Raw genomic sequence first — 20,917 nt, 5'->3', positions numbered from 1 at the left:
CAGCGACGTGTCGGCACCGAGCCACCAGCCTGTCCCCACGGAGGAATGGTGCTCAGCGACGGGTGCACCCAGCCTTGTGTCTCATGGAGGCTTCCCACGCTCTGCTCCCCCTGAGGCCATGCTTGCCCGTGAGGACCCAGCTAGCTGACCCCTGAGGCTCCACAGGCAGATGCGGCATGATGCAGGCACCAGGCCAGGACTGGGGCAGGCAGGCGCTGGCTCTCTGGGGTGGGCGCAGCTCAATGGACCCACAGCTGCTCTGTCCCAAAACACCCCAGTGACACACTGCCAGGACAGCAGCTCCCAGGGGAACATCCTCCTGGGCAGTCCCCTCTGGGTTCCTATCCCACAAACTCATCTAATTGTCATGGCTGGGCAGTTCTGGGCTCCCCATGGCTGTGGGGTGACCCCAGCCCATGGCCTCATTTCCCTTTCCCTATGAGGGTGCTGAGAGTCATTCCCCCTGCTTCAGCCTGGTTGCCAGGGCTGAACAAGGCCAGGTAAATCATTTCTCAGGCCGTCACTGCCTCGGGCACAACTGTGACACACAGCAGCAGTGAGTGTTTTGGCACACAAAGGTTGTGTGCAGGGCCCCTCCCCGGCCCCATACAGATATAAACCCTGCCGACCCGCACTGCCCATCCATACCTGTGGCATTCACCAACATGAAGACCACCATCATTTTGCTCCTGGGCATCCTGGCCCTGTGTGCCCAGCTGCAGGCAGTCCCTGTGGCTGCCGGGAGCAAAGGTGAGTGCTGGGGGGCTTGGGGTGGATGCCTTCTGCTAGCCCTTGGAGCACTGCCCGGCTGTTTGCGGCTGGGGTCTCACTGGAACCCAGTGGATGAGCAGATAGGAGCAATCCCACAGCACAGAGCCAGGCACATCCCAGGCTCTGGAGCATCTGTGCACCACTGAAGCTGCGGCTGTGCCACAGAGCAGGGCCACCGAGGTGTGCGCCGCAGGGTCAGTGTGGGCGGGGGGGGCTCGGCAGTGGCAGGATGTGGCAGGATGTAGCAGGAGCCCTTGGCAGGTGCGCAGCTGGACCTGAGGGGCCATGCACCAATCCATGCCCATGGTGTTGGGACCCTGTGCTGCTGACTGCGGGGCCCAGCGTCTCCAGAGGATGGGGTGTCCCTCTCTATCCCTGAACTTGCTGTCCCTGCTCTGTGCCAGCCGTGGGAGGCTGGCTCATTGCTCGGGGGCACCTCAGTGTGCCCCTTTTAATCATTGACCACGTTCCCTCAGCAGTCAGGAGACGTGACTCCAGTACTTTTCCGGCTGCCATGGAGGAGCCACGGTCACCCGTGAGGCTTGGGTGCAGCCACTGTGACCAGGCTCAGTGGTGGAGGGCACAGCTCCCAAGGGATGCAGCAGAGAAGAGCCTTTGGGGTCAGGCTTGGGGCTGCTGATCCCATGTGCTCAGCCAGGATCCTCCCTGGCCATAGGGACAGCTGGCAGGCCGCTGTACTCCCCACAGCCATCCTCAGCCTCTGCCGAGGAAGCACCTGGCAGAGCCAGGGTGGGGACACCCATATCCCAAATGCCATACACTGGGGACAGGAGCCAAAGCATTCCTGTCTCCCAGAAGGCGATGCCAACTGCGTGGGCTGGAGCTGCTGGCCCAGCTGCCAGCTCGCTCAGTGCCTCTCCAGGTGCTCCGGCTGGCTGGGGGCAGCTTCAGCTGGATTGTCCCCTCAGCAGCCAGCTGGGCACCTTGGAGCTGGGGCACAACTGTGGGCAAACCCACTGGCGCTCACACTGCTCCGCCCAGCTCAGTTTCCCCTGTTGTTTCCCCATGTCCTTCCATGAGCCTTCCATTTCTGGGCTCCCTTCTACTCCCATCCAGCTGCTCTTGTGCATCCTGGCTGCTGGCAACCACCCTCACAGCCTCCCAGTGCTGACTGCTCACTGCCAGCACCAAAGTCACCCCACACTAGGGTCACCCCATGCTGGGGCAGAGCTGTCACACGGTCAGACCAGGATGATGACCCTCAAAGACAGCACCAGCACAGGGTCACAGCCCAGCCACAGTGGGACACCAGTGACCCTGGTTGGCCATTGTGGGTCTGGCAGCAGTGCTGCTGCTCTAGAGAAGCTGCTGCTGGGTCCAGGTGGGCTCTGTCCCTGTGCGACACAGGCAGGTATGGTGCAGGTCTCTCCCCTCCATCCTGGTGGGCAGTGTGCTCACCTCCCAGCTGTTACCTCCCCCATCCCACTCTGGCCGACACAGCACTATGCTCCACTCCTGGTGCAGGGGCCACTGGGCTGCAACATGGTTGTTTCCATTCCTGGCATCCCGATGTTGGCCCTGGGTTAAATCCCAGTCCAGCCCAGTGGGGGCCACTATGGGAGCATCCCAGCCAGCCTGAGCATGGCCAGGTCCCGGCAGCTCCCCAGCAGGTCCCCATCCTGGAGGGCACAGGCGCAAGGGCTGCCTTGATGATCCCCCTGGCACCCCAGGCCTCTGCCCAATCCCCGTGTGTCACTCCCACTGCCCACAGCGGTGACATGAGGTGCGGCAATGGGGCAGGCGGCTGAGCCGTCAGCGCCGGCTCCTGTTCCTGCATAAACACCTGGGCAGGGAGGAGACCACAGGCAAAGGCAAACAGTTACTGATTTACTGCCACGCCACCGTGCCACATTGTTGACTGTGGGGTTAAATTACCTGGAGACGGACCCCGGCAGAGCCGCGCCAGCTCGTGACTCAGGCCAGGATCATGTCTCGGCCCCATGAACCCTTGGCCCATGCAAATTTGCAGGATGCTCCAGCCCGGAGCTGGGGCTGCTTCTGCCAGCAGCAAGGGCACATTACCAGGAACAGGGCAGGTTTCCTCTTCCTGCAGGAGGATGTGGAGGAGATGGGTGCTGGCAGACTGGCAAACGCTGATGTGAGCAGGGCAGCCACGCCAAGTGGGCGAGCTGGGCCCATTCAAACCATCCCCAGCTTGACATTGCCAGGGGCAGTGGAGTGTCCTGACCCACCAGACGTGCCATGGGAAGGGTATCCCAGACAGGCCGAAGGGACTGGGGTTTTACAGCCCCAATACCATTGTGCCCTGGAGCACTGGGAGTGCATGTCACTGGCTCACTCCCTGACAGCCACTTGCACAAATGGTGTTTTCGGCTGGTCCATCCGCATCCCCAGTGCTGTGGGAGGCTGTGAGGATGGCAGGGTCTGTGGGACAGGGCTGTGGCCAGGCAGGAGCTCCAGTGGCTGCGGGGAGGTGCAGGGCAGCCCTGGGGGAGGGCGCCTGCCCAAGGCACAGGCAGCCTGGAGGACCCTTCAGTTGAGGAGCAAGAGCTGGAAGAGAACAGTGTCTGGAACAGGAGCAGGAGCTGGGTGAGCAGTTGTAGAGCTGAGCCACAGCCCTGTCTGCATTGCTGGTTCCTCCCAGCCTCGGGGTACCAGCGACCCAGGCCAGGGGCTCCATTCAAGCTCATGGCTGTGGCCGTGGCAGTGCAGGGTGAGTCGGAGCAGGGACGGGTCATGCCCTGTCCCTGCTGCACTCACGCCTGCCTCGCTCCGTGCGAGCGGTACCATTTCATTCCCACGGCCGATCCCCACGCAGGGCCGTGGCGACCCAGCGCCCCGGTGGGCTCCGTGTGGGGCTGTCTGGGGTGCGGGGGCCGTGGCCAGGGGTGCTTGGGCTGCTGTTCCTGCCGGGCGAGTTCTCAGCATGGCCGCCCAGTCTGCTCGAGGCTCCCCCTCCCTGGTCGGCAGCCAGCAGCCGTAGATACCTGATACTCGGGTTGTGCAAGCGCGAAGGGGGAGCCTGGCCCTGCCCGGCCCTTGGGAGCCACCCGGAAGGCCGAGCCCGCCGGCCCCACCTGGAGAGGAGCTTAAAGGCCGGCCGGGCGGCCACAGCGCAGCCGCTTCCTGCACCATGCCCACGGCCCGCAGCGTCCTCATCTTGGCGGGGCTCCTGGCTCTCTGGGCAGAGCTGCCGGCAGCATCCGCCCAGAATGACACCAGTGAGTATGAGCGCATGGCCCAGCTCGGCTCGTCACGGCACGCCCGGCGAGCGGCCAGCATCCCTCCCTCCCAGCCCCAGGGCAGCCGGCGTGGGAGCCGGGGCGAGCACCAGCCTGTGCCCAGCGCGGTTGGGCTCGGCAGCATCCCTGGAGCCAGCCCTGGGGCCGGGGCAGCATCTCCCGGAAAGGGACGCAGCCCTCGCCCTGCCCGGCCGCCCCCCGCCTGCCCACGCCCCCACCTTTGCCTTGCAGCAAAAGCCGGCGTGTGCCCGAGCCCGGCGATGGATGCGGTGAACTGCACGGTGGGGTGCCAGTCCGATGGCGACTGCGAGAGCACCCTCAAGTGCTGCCCGGCAGCCTGCGGCAAGGCCTGCCAGAAGCCTGACGGTAACACTCCTTCCTGCTCCTGCCCGTGCTGCCCAGAGCCGGTGCCACTGCCACGAGCCAGCAGCCCATCCCAGCCGGCAGTACTGGTGCTCCAGGGTGCAGTGGTTGCCACAGGCCTGGGTGCCCAATGTGTGTCCGGCTGCAGCGCGGGGATCGGGGGCTGCATGGGAGCCCAGCATGCTCGGGGTGTGCTCCTGCTGGGCTATGCTCACGCCTTCCTCCTCTCAGCGATGCAGGGGCTGAGTGAACACCCCCAAATGATGCTGGGGCTTGGCTAGAGGGTGGGGGTCTGCACCACTTCCCACTGCAGCTTCTCAACCTTGTGGGCGGCTGCCAGCCCAGGATGTGGGCACTGCTCTGTGCTGAGCACACTCACCACAACAGTCCTTCTGGAGAGTGACCCAAGGAGATGGGTGCAGGAGTTGGAATCCACAGCTGCAGACACATGGATGTGCCCTAGAGGCTCCAGTGCCTCCATGGCTGCCTGTGGGACAGTGCTGGTTTGGCTGCACCACAGTGGAGGGCAGAATGGTGCAGAGCCAGAGCTCAGTGCCCATGGCAGGCAGTGGGACAGCGGAGCAGGGGCCCCGCACTGCCAGGCAAAGGCTGTTTGGGGGGCACATGATCCTGTCTGAGGCCTAGGCTGAGCCCCCATGCCATGAAGAAACAGCCAGAGCCATCCAGGGCAGTTGTAGAGGACAGCAGGGCCAAGGCCTTCATCACGTCTGCACGTGGCACCTGTGCCAGCCACGTGTCCCTGAGCGGGAACACTGGGCATAGGGGCTGTTGGGGACCACCATGCCATGTGGCCTCCCTGATGTGTCCCCATCAGGTCCAGCTGGCAAGGAGTGCCAGCAAGCAGAGCTATTGGATATGGGAAATACCAGGTACCATGGTGGTCCCTCCTCCATGGCAGATAGGGGCCAGGGCCATGCTCGCAGCTTTGGGAGCTGCAGGGTGGGCCCTGCCCACCATGGCAGGGCCAGCAGGTCTCAGCCATGTCCCTTTGCCTTTCAGAGAAGCCTGGCACCTGCCCACCCGTCAACCCGGGCATCCCCATGCTGGGCGTCTGTACCAACCAGTGCAAGACTGATGCCAACTGCTCTGGAATCCAGAAGTGTTGCAGGAATGGCTGCGGCAAGGTCTCCTGTGTGACGCCCATCCACTGAGGTCAGTTGGGTGCATCCCAGCCCCAGGGATCCCACAGCACCGCAGCACGGCACCCATGCACCCATCCCACTCACAGCTTCTGCTCCTTTGCAGGTGCAGCTGCCTCCTGCCAGCCCAGCCACAGGGAAGCTGCTGCCCGATCCCCATCCCACATGCCCTGGTCCTGGCCCTGCACCATCCCCCCGGCTTGGAGCCTTCAGCCTCAGTTTCCTCCCTGGGGTTCCCTGCTCGGGCTAGCCCCCTGCACTCTCACCAATAAAGCAGCTTCTCCCTGTCACGCCGTGGCTGCCTCTCCATCCTGCACCATGGCTGCCTCTCTTCCATGCTGTGGCCCCCTCTCCATCACAAGCCGTGGCTGCCTCTCCATCCTATGCCAGGGGTGCCTGGAAGGGCTCCAGACAAGCAGCAGCATTGACTGACTCTGTCATGCCTCCAAGGGTCCCCAGCCTGTGCCCTGCCTGAGGCTGTCCCATGGGTCCACAGCCCCAGCTGTCCCTGCACACTGGCTCCTCCACCTTGGCTCCTCCACCATGCTTGGAGCACAGCTGTCAAAGTGCAGCTGTGTCCGTGTCCCGTCAGAGCAGAGGTGCTCTCTGCTCCACGCTCTGCAATGGCCAGGGGACAAACAGGCTACATTGTGTGCCCGTACACAAGCATCACCCAAACTCCTCCTTGCCTCCACCTTCCCAGCCTGGCCATGGCACCCTGCCCACAGCAGAAGCCTGAAGGAGCTTTGGGCAGTGCAACCCACATGCCCTGGTCCCATGCCTGTCCCTGCCACATCCCTCCCCGCCTGCTCAAAGCTGGACTCCTGCTCCTGTCCTAATTTCCCCTGGCACTTTGTGATCTCCACTGGTCTCCAGGGGCCCTGTTCCTTCCAAAGCTGCCTGCTCCTGCTCCCAGCCCCTGGGATTGGAGCATGTCCCTCCTGCCTGAGAGGGGCTGGCACCCCCAGAGCCCTTGCCCATGGCAGGGGACAGAACAGAGCCATCCCCCAGGACTGAGTGAGCCCCACACCCTGCCCAGCACTGCCCAGTGTCTGGTGCTGGTTCCCCCTCTCTCTGTGGTGTAGGTGCAGGCTGTGCACGCCAGCACAGCACCACAGTTCCACAGCAGCTCTCCCTGCTCCACATATGCCAGGAGGGATCCAGTGGACACTGAAGACTGGGGCAGAACACTGCTCCTGTGTCCCATCCATGCTCGCAATGGTGGGGCTCTGGGAATGCTGCTTGCCCTTGGCCCAGCTGCTCACAGGTCACCAGTGACCTGGAAAAGGAGCTGCGGAGGATGCGTCAGCCATGGGCCACAAGCCCAGCACTCTCCCGGGAGTCTCCCCCAAGCTGAATTGTTCATGCCCAGCACTCCCACAGTCCCGAAACTGCCACCATGAGAAGGAGCAGCTTGGCTTGGCCAGCCCCCATTCCAGCAGGGTTTAAATCCCAGCCCATCACCCAGAAGCACATCAGTTGCAGCGCGATGCTGGGCCACTGCACCCTTCTTCTGCTGCTCCTCGCCCTGGCCCAGCAGCACAGGCCTGGGGACCAGGGCACTGCCCTCACCTTCCCTGCATCCCCACACCAGGCCCTGCAGGGACACTGGACCCCCACTGCCCCTCCCAAAGCAGGAGAGTGCCCAGCGGGGATGAGCGGAGCCCCTTGGCCCCCCAGACTGTACTGCATCTCCGACCATGGCTGCCCTGGTGCTGAGAAGTGCTGCCAGATTGGGAAGGTCTGGACCTGCCTCCTGCCCACCACAGGTACCGCTGCTCACTCCAAGGGATGCCAGCACAAGGATCGGGCAACGGGTGGGATGTGGGCTGGTGCCTGTGTTGGTGCCCCAGAGTGAGCCCTGCTCCCTGGGACACAGCTGCATGGAGCATCTCCCTCTGCAGAGAGCCCGGGCTACTGCCCCCATGCTGGCAGTGCCATCGGGCCAAGCTGTGGGACAAGATGTCACAACGACACCACATGCCACTCGGGGAAGAAGTGCTGCACCCGCGGCTGCTGCACCCGCTGCGTGCTTGCTGAGCCAGGTGAGGTGTCCTGGAGATCCCCACGCCAGGCTGAGGATGCCCTGGGACAGCCCCAGGGGTCCACAGCCCCTGTCGCACTGTAGGGGAGCCATGGGCAGTGGGGCCAGGCTGGCTGCATGCCAAACCCTGCGCCTTCCCTGCAGCCAAACCCGGGTTCTGCCCACGGAAGCGTGCCCAGAGGAGAGCTGCCGCCTGCCCCAACCGCTGCACTGATGACCGGGACTGCCCTGGGGAACTCAAGTGCTGTTTCTCTGGCTGTGGGCTGGCCTGCACCCCTCCGGACACAGGTACAGCTCTGCCGGCCCTCTCTGATCCCCATGTTCAGCCCACCAAGGCACTGGTGCTAGCCCAGCTCCCCCCTGGCAGAGCCCAGCATGAGCCCGGCCGTAGCTCTGGACAAGCCACAGCAGCTGTGCCTGGCCGAGTGTGCAGCTGGTGGCATCCATCCAGGCCCCAGGGAGCGTGTGCCGCTGGCTGCGGCTCCTGGTGCCACACGCCTGCCTTGGGCACAGCCCCAGCCCTCATGAGCCCCTTGCCAAAGCTGGCCCTCAGGGTGCTGTGGGAAGGGATCCCCATGCCCAGCTCCTCTGTGATGGGTGGGAGATGGCCCCGAGTGGGTGAAAGGCTGAACCCCCTCCTGGCCCTCCCTCCTGCACCCCCCTCAGACTGTGTGCTGCTGCAACCAGAGCAAGGGGTGTCCTTCACCACTCCAGCTACCAGCTGGCATCCCATATTGAGCTGTGACTGGTCTCACTGGGTGAGACTGGTGTGGGTGTGAAGCTGGTGGCTGAGGCCATCATGGTGCTCTGGGAAGGAAGATGGAGGCACAGGACAGAAACAGGATGGAGACGGAGGCTGTGCCAGGAGAGGGGCTGGGGACAGAATCCTGGCACAGACTCCTCACTGTCACAGCAAAGCCTGGCGTGTGCCCCATGGTGCTGCGGGGCTCTTTGGGGCCCTGCCTGGAGCTGTGTGACACCGACAGTGACTGCATTGGGGACAACAAGTGCTGCACCACTGGCTGTGGACACATCTGCAAACCACCCAGTAAGGGTAAACCATCGGCACCCTGTGCAGCCAAGACCCCTGCGCCTCCTCCCTACCCTGTCACCATGACCCTCCCGGGGGCAATGGGAAGCTGGGGGCCAAGCTGCTGTCCGATGGGGCAGGAGCTGGGTGAGGAGCTCATCCCTGCATGCAGGGCAGCTCCGCCATCCTGGAGGAGTGCCCTGAGCCCCTCACCCCTTCCTCTCTCTGAATATGCCAGCGTGGCCAGGTCTCTGTCCCCCTGCAGCAGAGGGTGATCAGGCAGCCGAGTGCCTCCTCCTGTGCCTGCAGGACAAGGATTGTCCCCTTGGCCAGATGTGCTGCCTGCAGGGCTGCAGCCGGCTCTGTGTCCGCCCACTGAGAGGTACAGCCCCCACACAGCCTGCTGCCTCCTGGGCCCAGCCTGGAGGGGACAGAGTGGGACCGAGGGTGTGAGCACCACAGGGCCCCCCATCCCTCATCCCCCATCCTCACTGACTCCCTCACTTGCCTCTTCCAGGTACAGTGTAGTCGTGGCCAGGAAGGGCTGCACCAGAAGCTGCCATTTCAGGCTCATCCCACACCCCACTGCCATTGCACCCATGGGCTGAGCAGAGGTGCTGATGTCCCCCACACCTATCCCTGCGCTGAACCCTCTGCACTGGCAGGATGGCACCAGCATCGACTCCACTGCTTCTGGTCAGGGTCCCTGGCACCCCCAGCCATGCCATTAAGGGCTGCATACTGCCTGCATGGCCAAGATTCCTGGCAACCCTGCATGAGGCGAAATCCCACATCCACATGACCCAAGCTGCTCCACAGCCCTGAGACAGAATAAACCATCCCACAGCCACGTGTGCTCTGGGTCACCATCCCTGTTCTGTGCTCTGGTTCTCAGGGGCGCTGGCAGCCTGGGCTGCGTGCAGGCAGGGAGGTGCAGGCAGCCATCCCTGCACGAAGGCGCTGCCCCAGGGCAGGGAGAGGGTCCTGGTTCCGTGCAGGTGACTTCCAGCCATCGTCGTTCCATGGTAACCATCCTGCTGGGCCTGGGGGCTGCATGATGTCCCCTCGGCAGTCGTGGACTGGAGAACCAGTTCCCTCAGATTCCTTGTGCCAAGGAAGGGCTCATTTGCATCCCAGAGTGTGAAAACCTGGTGGGAAAAGCAGTCACGGGTCAGGACAGATGGAGCACCCAGACAAGGAAGGGGGCAGGGAGCATCACCCACCTGCCAGGGTCCACAGCAGGACCTGCTTACTCATGATGCTGGATCCCAAGCAGTGCCGTGCACAGAAGCTACACCTGGCTGGGGGGCACCACCATGGCAGTAGAGCTGCGAGAACCCCTTGCGCTGCTCCCACTGCCGTGCCAAGCCATGGGGTCTATCAGCAGTCCCCTGGATATCAGCAGTCCCCACTCCAGGGAGTAGAGAGGTGAGTGAGGCTGGAAGGACACCCAGAGAGGGAGTGGCAGCCAGCTGCAGCAGGGATGGGGCAGTGCAACATGGGGGACAGCAGTGTCTGACCCCATCTGGCCTCCCCAGCCCCACAGGTCGCCCTGACCCCAAAGCAGGGCTTGGGCAGAGATAAGCAGGATGGCTGGCGGGGCGCCGGCAGGTTCTGGGAACTGCCCCTCCTCCTGCCCCTCCTGCCCACAGCACAACCAGCTGCCACAGCAGCTCAGCTTCAGCCGCCCTGGCACTTCAGGCATCCCTACCACAGACTTTAAACCAAGCCCCAGCTCAGCTCCAGACATGCACATCCCCGGCAGCACCATGAGCCCAGGAGTTTTCCTTCTCCTGGGCCTCCTCATCCTCAGGACAGAGCCAAGCGCAGCACCAGAGAAGGGCGGTGAGTACCAGGAGTCAAACGCGCAGCTGCCAACCACAGGCAGCCTGGGAGCAGCTCCTTGCATCCCAGCCTCCGTGTCCCTGCCATGTCCCCATATGCTGGCAAGGACCATGTCCCAGCTGGCTGCAGCACCTGCACCACAGCCCTGCTGCCTGGGGGACCCTGCTCCCACCCCAGGGTGCAGGGGCATGTGTGCATGCCCTTACCCCCGTGGGCACCCTCTGCACCCCACGGGCACAACAACTGTCAGCTCCCAGGGGAATCACATGCAGCAGGGTCCGGGCTGCATCCTGGCACAGACCCCTGCTGCCAGCACCCCGCCGTGGGATAATGCCTGGAGCAGTGGTGCCCAGCTGCGTTGTGGCTCTGCCCACACCTAGACCACAGCCGGTGCCTCTTTGTTTGAACCAAGCAGCTGCTGTTTGCAGTGAAACTCCGGCAGCGTCTGTTTGCAGCCCAAACACCCGGCCCCGCCGCAGCCGAGCGGGCTCTTGGCACAGGCGGCTCCCGCCGCAGCCCCAGCTGGCAGCAGGAGCCGGGCACAGGCACCAGCTGGAGCTCGCCTGTACCGGAGGCAGGGCTATCCCAATTTTCACAGCATGACCAAGAGGAGCACGGGGTGCCAGGACAGGAGGAGGAGAAGAAGGAAGAGGAAGAGACAGCAGCAGTGAGGAGTGTGCTGCTTGCAGTGAGGAAGCCCGCGGCAGCAGCATGCTCAGGAATAAATCCTGACCTCCAGCTGGTGCTGGCTCGGTGCTGGCTTCACCCCGACAGGGCCAGTGACACTCCTCGTGGCACTTGCTGCCCTGCAAGGGCACACATGAGCCTGTGCCATGCCACACTATGCCGTGCCATGACACTGTGCCACACTGTGCTGTGCCATGCAGGTCTCGATGAGGGGGCCCAGCAGCCCCAGGCCATGATGCAGAGAAGTCTCCATCCCCTGCGGCTGCAGTCCCTGCTCCAGTTCCCTGTCCCCTGCAGAGAGACCCACATCCTGCTTCTCCAGGGATGGAGGATGAGGGGCTCTGGCACTATCCTGACATTGCCATTCCACCGCAGGGGACACCCAGAAACCAGGGAGGTGTCCACGGGACTTCATGCGCTGCTTGCGCCTGGAGTCCCCACTCTGTGCCAACGACTCCAGCTGCCCCGCTGAGCTCAAGTGCTGCCCCTGGGAGTGCCGGCTGCGCTGCATCCTCCCGGCAGAAGGTACGGCACCGCGGTACAGCCGCTGACACCACCTCTGTCCCGGGGCAGCTGGCACCCTTTTCCCTGTCCCATTCCCTGTGCAATCCCCATTGCTATGGTCCAGCTCCCTGCGCGCTGCTAGCAGCCTCCTGACCGCCGCTGGGATGTGCAGAAGGCTCTGGGATGGGACACAGGAAGGGGTCCAGCCAGGGGGAGGCAGAGGGGTCTGGCAGGGGCAGGTTTCCCGGTGCTGCCCTAGGACACTGCAGTGCAGCCTCACCTCTCGGCCCCTCGGCGCTGCAGAGAAGCCCGGTGCCTGCCCGGCAGCAGCCCCTGAGCGGCTCATCGCCCCCTGCTCCTTCCCCTGCCTGGAGGACAAGGACTGCCTGGGAGCGCAGAAGTGCTGCCCGCTGGGCTGCGGCTCTGCCTGCCTGGAGCCGGCGCAGGGTGAGGACTCGGCGGGGAGGCTGGGAGCTCTGGCTCGCCCCAGGGACCCTGTGTGCCGTAGTTGTCTCCCTGACGCCCTGGCCACTGGGGCAGCACACGCAGCTTCCCCTGCTCCGGCAGCTTCTGGCAGCTGCCCGGAAAACCCAACGCCGGGACGTGGCCGCAGGCACCAGGAACTTGTGGGTCATGGCAGGAGCCAGGGACCCCCGGGGCAGGCAGGGCGGCCAGTGGGGAATGCTGAATCGTCACACCCATTCTACCCTGCCAGACCAGCCCAAGCCCAGCGAGGGCCCCACGGTGCAGCCAGGACCGTTCCGGGAGCGGTGCCGAGGCGACGGCGACTGCCCCGACGCGCAGAAATGCTGCAACAGCAGCTGTGGCCACCAGTGCCTGCCGGGAGTGCCGGCCGGTGAGGCAGGATGGGACAGGATGGGCAGTGCGGGCGGGGACATGGCTCAGAGACCGGGAATGATGCCGTGGGGCAGCAGCCACCATGGCACAGAGCTGTGGCACAAACGGGACCTCCCACCCCATGCTTGCCAGGGTGGCTCTGCCGGGCCTGGGGTGGGGACAAACTGCACAGCTCCCAGGTGGGCACTGGAGTGGGGAGGGGACAGTGAGACCACCCTCTGGTGAGGCCACCATCCTGCTCTGATCCTGCTCCACGGTGCAGAGGACACCAGCCCTGCCCCGGCCACTCAACGGCCGCTGCTGCACCAGTGGGGATGTCTCCAGGACCAGGACTGTCCCCCATCCCACGTCTGCTGTCACCAGCTGTGCAGCCGGCACTGTGTGGCAAACAGTCAAGGTGAGGGGGCCGGGAGCCACCCCAAAGGTTCAACAGCCCCACGTGCCCTGGTCCCCACGGCTGTGTCTCCAAGCAGTGGCACTGCAGCCAGTCCACACCGTGCCTGCAGGGAAGGACGGATTCTGCCCAGTCCGTGCCGGGCTGTTCCCCAGTTACGACTGCAGAGCCCAGTGCTGGCACGACGGCGAGTGTCCCCGCGAGGAGAAGTGCTGCCTGCATGGCTGTGACTATGTCTGCCTGCCCCCATCCCGAGGTGCCAGATACGGGCAGGGGTGTCCCCCAGCTCCAGGGACTGGGAGACTGGGTGGGGAAGACCCGCTATTGCTGCTTGCACCCCCAGCCCCACTGCCTCCTGCCTCCAGAAAAACCAGGTATTTGCCCGCTGGCTGAGGAGGCTCCGCTGGCCATGACCCCGTGTGGCACCACCTGCAGCAAGGACTGGCAGTGCCCGGGGGCTGAGAAGTGCTGCAGCAGCAGCAGATGTGGCCACGTGTGCTCAGCCCCCGAACCAGGTGAGGAGACGGTCGCCAGAACAGCGATTCCACCAGGAATGCTGTCAAAGCTCCTGGGTGCAGGATGCGGGACTGTGCTACCCCGAGGGTAGTTGTCAGGGCACCCCGAGGCTGCAGGAAAGGAGGTGCCTGCAACACAGGGTGGTCCCTCCTCCCGCTGTCTCTTCCTGCCCCTCTCAGACAAACCCGGTGAGTGCCCAAAGGTGAGGCCAGAACGCACATCGGAGCCGTGCACGGAGATGGACTCCTGCACCCACGACAGGGACTGTTCCCGGCAGGAGAAGTGCTGCTTCTCTGGCTGCGCCATGCGCTGCACCCGTCCTGCCCGAGGTGAGCGTGGCAGCCCGGCCACCAGCCCAGGGAAGTGACGTGAGAGCAGGGCTGGGACCTCCACCCTCACCTGGGTCCCCTCCTCTGGTAGAGCACCCCGGGGAGTGCCCCCGGGCAGAGCCGTGCTGGGATCCGCGGCGCCGGCGCGGGAGCCAGTGCCTGGATGACAGCGTCTGCCGACGAGAGGAGAAGTGCTGTGACACCGGCTGCGGCTGGGAGTGCGTGGCCGTGCCCAGAGGTAATGGGCACAGCCTGTTTGGGGGGAGCTAGCCCCTGCCCCCCAAGGGCAGCGAGGTGACGGCGAGTTGGTTGCTGTGCCCCTGCAGACAGTGGGGACAGAGCTGATGGCCGGTGTGTAGAGGAGTGCCAGGCTGATTCACAGTGTCCCCGGGGACAGCGGTGCACCAGCATCGGCTGTGGCCATGTCTGCATGGACATCCCCGGAGGTGAGAACCAGCCAGGCCCTCCGGGAGCCATGTGGGGCTGCCCTGGGGTGCCCCCTGGTGAGGTGCCCCAGGCCAGATGCCCCCCAGCTGGATGATTACCTTGCAGGCAGAGTGGGAGTGTGCCCCATCCCCAGGGAGGGAGTCACATGCTTGGACCTGTGCAACTTCGACGAGGAGTGTCCCTGGGGCCACAAGTGCTGCAGTAACGGCTGTGGCCACGTCTGCATGCCAGCCTCGCTGCCAGGTCAGCCCCTCACACCTGCCCAGCCCAGCAGGGACAGAGCCCAGGTCCCCTTGGCACCCACTCCCGGGGCATCCTGACCCTTCCTCCCCAATGAGGATCCCTCACCATGACCGCACTGGAACCCTGAGCTGGGTCTGCCAAGGCAGCTGTACCTGTGGGGATGTCACACACTCCAGGGATATGATCTGCCCCCATCCTTCTTTCCATGCATCCCCCTCTTTCTGTGCAAGTGATGAGCACACACAGCCTCAGCTCAGAGTCAGCAGGTGACCATCCTCCCCTGCCCACAGAGCGTGGCACCGTGGCTGTGCCCTGGCACGATGCTGAGCGGTGCTCGGAGGAGTGCGAGGCCGACTCGCAGTGTCCCTGGGGACAGAGGTGCACCCACACCTCCTGCGGCCGTGTCTGCGTGGACACTCCTGGAGGTGAGGCACAGGAAACCCAGGTGTTGCCCCAGGAGACATGGGGTGGCCCAGCTGGGTGGCCCGCAGCAGGGTGCTCTGCCCTGCAGGCAGAGGTGGAGCATGCCCCATGCCTGGGGGCCGTGGGACCTTCCTGGATCTGTGCAGCCTCGATGAGGAGTGTCCCTGGGGCCGTAAGTGCTGCAGCAACAGCTGCGGCCACATCTGCACGCGGATGCCTGGTGATAAGGAGGCCTATGGCCACTGTGATGGGGCCAGTACCTGGGCTAACATCAGGTCATGCAGGGTGCCAGCTGACCTGTATGAAGGGCACAGCCTTCAGCATGCTCCCAGCTCAGCATCACTGTGAGGCCAGTTCCCGCTGCTGCCCCATTGCTCTGTTCCCAGAAGATGCATTTGCAGGGCGAGGGGATCTGAAGTGATGTGGAGCAGGATGGAGTTCTCATGGAGCTGGCCAGCATGGCTGCAATCATGGCCACTGGCCCCTCACTCCTGCAGTCTCATTGCTCCCTAAAAGCACATCCTCCTTTTCAGATGCTGCGTGATGAGAGAGCAGCTCCTCTGCAGCAGGAAGATGCCTTCATTAGGGGACATGGGACAGTCATGGGCCCCAGCTGGCCTGTCCCCTCCTCACCACCTCCAGCAATAAAGTGTGTGCTTGGCTGCCCCCAGCTGCCCCATGTGGTCCTAGAGTGGCCTTGAAATCACCTGAGGCCCCTAGCACCAGGAGGTTCAGCCAGAGTTGGTGCCACAGGGCCAGTGAAGGGGTGCAGACACAGACCTGGGTCAGGGCGAGATGGGGACAGGCACCACCCCAGGCATCCATCGAGGTGGGAGCTGTTCTTCCTCCATTCAGTGGCTTCAGCTCCCAGCCAGGTCATGTTGGCAGCTTGAAGGCAGGGTTGGGCTAGGAGCTCATCTGTGGCAATGGGAGCTGCAAGGTGGTGGCCGGGTGAGCCCTGCCATGCCGTGCTGCTGGAGGCACCCACCGCCCAGTCCCCATGAGGAAGGAGTGCCCAGAGGGACGGGCACTGACTGCTCCTGCCAGCACACACAGGAAGGACCAGACCCAGACGTGCTCATCCAGGGACCTGTCCTTGTATTGTCACAGTCCAAGGAGAGGGACAGGCTCCTCAGGTCAGGCACCATGCATAGGAGGGGGCATCCATGCTGGCATGGGCACATGTCCCTGAACTTAGGCCAGTGAGCATCCCAGGCAAGCCACAGCCCCCAGCATGGCCACCCTGGCCCACAGGCCTCATTGCCACCAGCCCCACGAGGAATGTCTCCCTGTGGGGATGGGGATGCGGCCACCAGCAGCAGCTTCCCCCAGGCAGGGGCTGTGCAGAGGCCACCACTTCCCAGGCCAGCACTACCAGGCACCTGGAACTGAGAGATGGGGCATCAGGAGAGGGGCCAGGAGCAGCCGCCATCTGTGGCCCACGGCCCACAGCGCATTGCTAGTTACTGAGGTGGGAACAGGCCTGGAAGCACTCGCCCTTGGTCTCGAAGTTGTTCCTGTTGCCGCCGCAGCCGCCGTAGATGAACTCCTCGCACTGCTGGCTGGAGGCATTGAAGAAGAAGCGGCGGAAGAGCGCCTTGCAGTTCCCACAGACTGAGGGCAGGTAGCAGAAGTCTGCATGATCCAAAGGCGACAGGCTGAGTCAGGGCAGGGTGGGGACACCACCACGCTCAGCGTTCTCAGGCCCTCAGAAAGCTCTGCACAGTTCTGGTTCCTTCTTACTGCCATACCCTTTGTGCCAGCACACAGCTCTGAACCCACCTGCCCATGGCCCCACACACCAGCAGCTTCCCCATAGCACAGTGGGGTGACCCCCAGGGTCTGCAAGACCCAGCAAGAGCTCAGGAGCACCCCAGGGACCTCCCTTCCCAGTTTGCTATCCCAAGTGAGCCAACACCCCTCTTGTCACCCACTCCTGTGTGTGCCACGCTGCCACTCCAGAGCCCCACCACCACAGCACTGAGCCCTCACCCAACACTGGCTCCTGGCATGTGTAGCCACACTTGCTGGGACAGCACTTGGTGACTCCACGGCAGTCGGCATCGCTGGTGCAGTGCGAACAGGAGGCACCCGTGTGGCAGGAGCCACAGTCCTTGTCCAGCAGGTCCTCCACCTCTGGGATGTGGTAGCAGTACCCAGGCTTTGCTGCAGGACACAGTGGCCAGGACGCTGGTGAGACGCACAGAGCAGGGGCCTCAGCAGCCCCCAGCGCCCTGGGGTCAGACCTCAGCCTCCCACAGCCCCACACTTGTGTGCACCTGGCAGCACACAGGGCAGTGGGAAGCACTGGGCAACAGCGGCACCCCGAGCATCCCCATTCCCAGTCCATGACCCAGCTACACTCACTCATCCCCAGCTTCTCTCGTCCAGTTGCGTGCGGGGCCGGGCTGGACCGCTTGGCAAGGGGGAGCAGGGCAGCCAGGAGGAGAAGGCAGCCAGGCGGCAGCTCCATGGTGCCCTGGATGGCCGGGTCTGGCCCCGGGTGTGGTGGGCTGGGATTTAAGGTGCGCGGGTGGGGCGGAGGGAGCAGGGCTGGTGCCTAAAACCAGCTAATTCCTGCCATGCAGGTAACGAGCCACACCCAGGTAGGGCCTGGTCTCCCTGGTGGCATCCTGGCCACAGCCCTCGATCTGGGGGGACCGGTAGGACGGGACAGCTGTCCCGGCACAGCCCTCGGGGAGCCCAGCTGGGTGGCAGCAGCATGCCCAGGCTGGGCTGGGGACACCACCAGCGACTGCCGCAGCCTCCTGGGGGCAAGCATGTGTTGGGGACAGACATGGGAGGGTTGGCACTTGCCTCTCCGTTGCCAGGGATCATGACAGTGCCATGCCAGGGCATGGAAAGCTGCCAGCTCTGGTGCAGCCGTCAGCCAGGGAAGGGCTGGGGCACCGTTCTCCCTGTGCTTCCTGTGGTGAAAGTCCTGGGGAAAGGCTGTGCCAGAGCTGTATCCCTTCCCTTTGCCCCATGCTCCCTCATGCCCGACAGAGAGCATCCCGGGCAGGATGGGCCCACGCACAGGGCTGAGCCTGTGGGTACCACCTCGCCGCCTACCATTGTGGCTGTGCAAGGCAGGTCCCGCTGGACGGTGATTCTCCCGCCCATTCCCATCCTGTAGACACCTCTGTCCCTTTGCCGCCTCCTTCATCACCCTCGCTCGGTTTGGGGCCGTCCCCTTCACCCGCCCCCTCCCGGAGAACACCAGTGCGGAGCTGTGTCCTGTGCCCTCCGGCAGCCCCCTGCTCCCGGCAGCAGGTCGGGGTCCAGCGGCTGCATCGTGCCTGGGTGGCCTTTGGGGATGGGACACGGCTCGCAGCCCTCTCAGCTTCCAGCGCAGGGCTCCGGGCGCTGAGCCGGGCGGCACCCGCCGGTACTCGTGGGCGGGCGTGGGGTGAAACCTGCCAAAAGGAGGGAGAAACAGATTAAGATGTTCCCATTCAGCAAGAATAATTGTCTTCCTAATTACTGTCGTAATTACTGTCCCAAGGGGGAAGCGGAGGGCGAGGAAAGCTCCGTTGGGAGGGGCCGGGAAAGCCGGAGTCGGGGTGGGGTTTGGAGGGCGGTGCCACCCCCCGCCCGCGCCCCCCGCCCACGCCCCACCGCAGCTTTTCCTGCCTGTTCTCCGAAGGCCCAGGATGAGGTCCTGGCGGCGTCCCCGGCACGGGACACGGTGACGTGGCCAGTCCTGAGCAGGGGTGGAAGCAAAGCCGGAGAGAGGTGCCGAGGCGGTCGGGGGTGCGGAGTCAGGGTGGGCAATGGGAGAGATACCCTTGCGCAGGGACTTGGCGGCCGCCCTCGATGGCCACAGCGCCAAAATCCGCCGGGGCTGAATCTTTCCCGCTATCTCCCCGGGGAATCGCAGCGGCCGGGTGATCACTGGACTGACTGATGGCGTCTTCCAAAGCAGCCCCGCCTGCCCCTGCACCGGCAGCAACACCATGGCCAGGCTGGGACACCACCACGGCGGATGCAGGGACAGTCCCAGGGATGATGGGGGGCTGCTCCCAGGTAGATGTTGAGGTTTCACATGACAGAAAACCACTCCCAGAGGAGGACCTGTGTCGTACCCCCTTGTCCTGCCCTGACACCAGGGACCCGCAGGGTGAGCAATGAGTGCAGCCGTGAGGGCAGAGCCACCAGCCAGACTTCCTCTATGGGAAAGTAGTGACCGGGGTACCCAGGAACACCCAGGGATGCGGCACCTCCCAGGGCGGGCACCCAGCAGGGACAGGGACAGGGACAGAGACAGAGGCGGCGCTCTGCCACCGGGGTGATGTTCCCGGCCAGGCCAGGGCGCACGGCAGGAGAGGTGCCGAGGGGCAGAGCCGGAGCACGGGGAGCGTGGACTGCACACGCATTCACACGTGTCCACACCTGGCTCCCACGTATGCACACACACGCTCACACACGTGCAGAGTGCGCGGAGCCCTCCTGCCTCTCCCAGGGACGGGCGCTCCCGGAAGGGACTGTCAGGGAAAGTCCCGGCAGCTCCGGTGCCGTCCTTGCAACACTTTGCAATGTCCAGTGCAGCCAATCCCATGGAAGGGGCAGAGGCAGCTGGAGCACCGTGTAACGGGAATCTGAGCACCCACTCTGCCTCCGGCGAGCACACGGGACCCGTTGCTCCAGCCCTGCAGTCCTGGCACCCACACAGAGCCCCCGCGCCCCTGTCCCCAGCATCAGGACTCCATGGCCCTGGGCTTTTCCTGGCCGCCAGGTGTTGGGCCAGCTGGGCAGCAGCTGGCCAAGAGATGCAGGGCTGAGGGGCCGGTGGCAGCGTGGGGCTGTGGACCGTGTCCGGTCACAGGACGTCCCTCAGGAACCAGCGATTGTTCCCAGAGGCAGAACAATGCCCGGAGAGCTGCCAGGGCACCACGGGCTGCTCCACAGCGCCCGGCCCGGGGAGCCTCCTCCACTGATTCACCAGGCCAGCCCCAAGCGGGATCCCCCGGGCCCTTGCTGCTGCCTGCCCCGTACCTGTCTCCTGCAGTGGGAAGTTGCATTGGCTGCTCTTGTCTCGGGCCTGCACAGAGCCCAGCACCAAGCAGCAGCACTTGCCTCCCCTGAGGTTTGTCCGGCAGCAGCTGCCCGCGGGAGGGAGGGGACGGGAGGGTTCACGCTCGGATGGAGCGTGTCAGGTGCTGGGGCATGGGCCAGGTCATGAGCACCAACCTTCTGGCCCAGGAGGATTTAAACCCCTGCCTATGCCCAGAGAGGCAACCCTCATGCTGCCCATCCATGCCATGCGGCTGCTGTCGCTGCTCCTGCTCCTGGGGCTCTGCTGCCTCTGGGCCCGGCTGGTCTCCCCAGGTGAGTGCGGGTGGGCACGGGTGGGCACGGGTGGGGGATGCGGGAGCCAGTGGAACAGTGCTGCAGGAGGATGTGCAGCCATGGGCACACAGACCACTGTGACCATGGCTGGGAGTGCAGCATCCCACCTGTGCCATTCCCCCTGTGTCTTTGCATGCTGCAGAAGTGACCAGCAAACCCCCCACAGCTCCCTGGGAGAGCTGTCCAGGGTCTCTGGAGCCCTCACTCCCAGGGCCCCGCTGTGGGGCTGACAGATGTGCCCAGTCATGCTACAGAATGAGGGCCTGAGCATGGATTACCTGTCTTTCTCAGAATTCACCTAGCCCCCACCTGGACCTGGACCAAGGACCCAGTCTGTGCAGCCAACCTGCACCAGACAGCCAAACAACAGCTGGACAGATGGACAGCCAGCCATGGAGGGCTCCATCAGCTGCTGGATAATCACCCAGCCTCCCAATCCCACCTCAGCACGCCCAGCTCTGTGCTTCCCATGGTGGTCTCCATGCCACCCACCCCCCAGTAAACCCAGTCTGTGATGAACAATGTCTGGCTCCTGCTGCATCTGTCTCCTCACAAGCCCCCGCCTGCTTCTGAGGGACCTTCAGTCCCTGTGGGAGGGATGGGATCCCTGGCCTCATGGCTCCTGTTCAAGCTTTCAGAGGATGCTGGGGGCCTTAGGCATGGAGCAACTTGCCCTGGGGAGCCTCAGGGAGCTGGGGCCACAGACCAGGAGGTTTCCCCAGGTCCAGAA

At 64.3% G+C, this 20,917-nt stretch overlaps 4 protein-coding genes across 7 annotated transcripts; 3 read left to right on the top strand and 1 right to left on the bottom strand.

Annotated features, from left to right (window-relative positions):
• Nucleotides 1–607: 607 nt before the first annotated feature.
• On the top strand, nucleotides 608–5,808 carry LOC138120861 (WAP four-disulfide core domain protein 2-like). 2 transcript variants are annotated; one of them, XM_069033908.1, is made up of 4 exons: nucleotides 608–750; nucleotides 4,227–4,361; nucleotides 5,379–5,531; nucleotides 5,625–5,808. In XM_069033908.1, exons 1-3 carry the CDS (start codon nucleotides 666–668, stop codon nucleotides 5,528–5,530), a joined length of 372 nt encoding a protein of 123 aa, XP_068890009.1. In that variant the 5' UTR covers nucleotides 608–665; the 3' UTR covers nucleotide 5,531; nucleotides 5,625–5,808. The 2 variants fall into 2 exon arrangements, with proteins under 2 accessions (XP_068890009.1, XP_068890008.1); XM_069033907.1 differs by lacking the exon at nucleotides 608–750 and adding an exon at nucleotides 773–3,974.
• A 94-nt stretch (nucleotides 5,809–5,902) lies between these two features.
• LOC138120858 (perlwapin-like) lies at nucleotides 5,903–9,463 on the top strand. Of its 3 annotated transcripts, none has more exons than XM_069033904.1 (6): nucleotides 5,903–7,287; nucleotides 7,423–7,563; nucleotides 7,707–7,850; nucleotides 8,476–8,610; nucleotides 8,831–8,974; nucleotides 9,110–9,463. In XM_069033904.1, exons 1-6 carry the CDS (start codon nucleotides 6,918–6,920, stop codon nucleotides 9,118–9,120), a joined length of 945 nt encoding a protein of 314 aa, XP_068890005.1. In that variant the 5' UTR covers nucleotides 5,903–6,917; the 3' UTR covers nucleotides 9,121–9,463. The 3 variants fall into 3 exon arrangements, with proteins under 3 accessions (XP_068890005.1, XP_068890004.1, XP_068890006.1); XM_069033903.1 differs by having other exon boundaries at nucleotides 8,476–8,616; XM_069033905.1 differs by lacking the exons at nucleotides 8,831–8,974; nucleotides 9,110–9,463 and having other exon boundaries at nucleotides 8,229–8,824.
• A 488-nt stretch (nucleotides 9,464–9,951) lies between these two features.
• On the top strand, nucleotides 9,952–15,527 carry LOC138120857 (balbiani ring protein 3-like). The gene is made up of 14 exons (XM_069033902.1): nucleotides 9,952–10,020; nucleotides 10,245–10,437; nucleotides 11,500–11,649; nucleotides 11,932–12,075; nucleotides 12,344–12,484; nucleotides 12,749–12,883; nucleotides 12,993–13,136; nucleotides 13,246–13,395; nucleotides 13,576–13,725; nucleotides 13,817–13,963; nucleotides 14,052–14,171; nucleotides 14,278–14,415; nucleotides 14,706–14,840; nucleotides 15,372–15,527. Exons 2-14 carry the CDS (start codon nucleotides 10,341–10,343, stop codon nucleotides 15,380–15,382), a joined length of 1,662 nt encoding a protein of 553 aa, XP_068890003.1. The 5' UTR covers nucleotides 9,952–10,020; nucleotides 10,245–10,340; the 3' UTR covers nucleotides 15,383–15,527.
• Nucleotides 15,528–15,654: 127 nt separating this feature from the next.
• On the bottom strand, nucleotides 15,655–17,315 carry SPINT4 (serine peptidase inhibitor, Kunitz type 4). Its single transcript, XM_069033906.1, has 3 exons — nucleotides 17,206–17,315; nucleotides 16,831–17,004; nucleotides 15,655–16,473 (listed from the first exon to the last, which is right to left on the bottom strand). Exons 1-3 carry the CDS (start codon nucleotides 17,309–17,311, stop codon nucleotides 16,298–16,300), a joined length of 456 nt encoding a protein of 151 aa, XP_068890007.1. The 5' UTR covers nucleotides 17,312–17,315; the 3' UTR covers nucleotides 15,655–16,297.
• Nucleotides 17,316–20,917: the final 3,602 nt, after the last annotated feature.

This window comes from Aphelocoma coerulescens, chromosome 20 (assembly GCF_041296385.1).
Source record: "Aphelocoma coerulescens isolate FSJ_1873_10779 chromosome 20, UR_Acoe_1.0, whole genome shotgun sequence".
Lineage (NCBI taxonomy): Eukaryota > Metazoa > Chordata > Aves > Passeriformes > Corvidae > Aphelocoma > Aphelocoma coerulescens.
The sequence above is the reverse complement of the archived record's forward strand: the minus strand, read 5'-3'. Positions and strand labels throughout refer to the sequence as shown.

What these genes read in the sequence shown, in the direction of transcription:
- LOC138120861 (XM_069033907.1), top strand. Translation starts at nt 3,887, where the DNA reads ATGCCCACGGCCCGCAGCGTCCTCATCTTGGCGGGGCTCCTGGCTCTC. An exon ending in ATCCGCCCAGAATGACACCA is followed by an intron (nt 3,975 to 4,226) that starts GTGAGTATGAGC and finishes TTTGCCTTGCAG; the next exon opens with CAAAAGCCGGCGTGTGCCCG. An exon ending in GGCCTGCCAGAAGCCTGACG is followed by an intron (nt 4,362 to 5,378) that starts GTAACACTCCTT and finishes TTTGCCTTTCAG; the next exon opens with AGAAGCCTGGCACCTGCCCA.
- LOC138120858 (XM_069033903.1), top strand. Translation starts at nt 6,918, where the DNA reads ATGAGAAGGAGCAGCTTGGCTTGGCCAGCCCCCATTCCAGCAGGGTTT. An exon ending in CTGCCTCCTGCCCACCACAG is followed by an intron (nt 7,288 to 7,422) that starts GTACCGCTGCTC and finishes CTCCCTCTGCAG; the next exon opens with AGAGCCCGGGCTACTGCCCC. An exon ending in CTGCACCCCTCCGGACACAG is followed by an intron (nt 7,851 to 8,475) that starts GTACAGCTCTGC and finishes TCACTGTCACAG; the next exon opens with CAAAGCCTGGCGTGTGCCCC.
- LOC138120857 (XM_069033902.1), top strand. Translation starts at nt 10,341, where the DNA reads ATGCACATCCCCGGCAGCACCATGAGCCCAGGAGTTTTCCTTCTCCTG. An exon ending in CCTGCCGGGAGTGCCGGCCG is followed by an intron (nt 12,485 to 12,748) that starts GTGAGGCAGGAT and finishes TCCACGGTGCAG; the next exon opens with AGGACACCAGCCCTGCCCCG. An exon ending in GTGCTCAGCCCCCGAACCAG is followed by an intron (nt 13,396 to 13,575) that starts GTGAGGAGACGG and finishes TGCCCCTCTCAG; the next exon opens with ACAAACCCGGTGAGTGCCCA.
- SPINT4 (XM_069033906.1), bottom strand. Translation starts at nt 17,311, where the DNA reads ATGGAGCTGCCGCCTGGCTGCCTTCTCCTCCTGGCTGCCCTGCTCCCC. An exon ending in ACGAGAGAAGCTGGGGATGA is followed by an intron (nt 17,005 to 17,205) that starts GTGAGTGTAGCT and finishes TGTGTCCTGCAG; the next exon opens with CAAAGCCTGGGTACTGCTAC. An exon ending in ATGCCAGGAGCCAGTGTTGG is followed by an intron (nt 16,474 to 16,830) that starts GTGAGGGCTCAG and finishes TGGATCATGCAG; the next exon opens with ACTTCTGCTACCTGCCCTCA.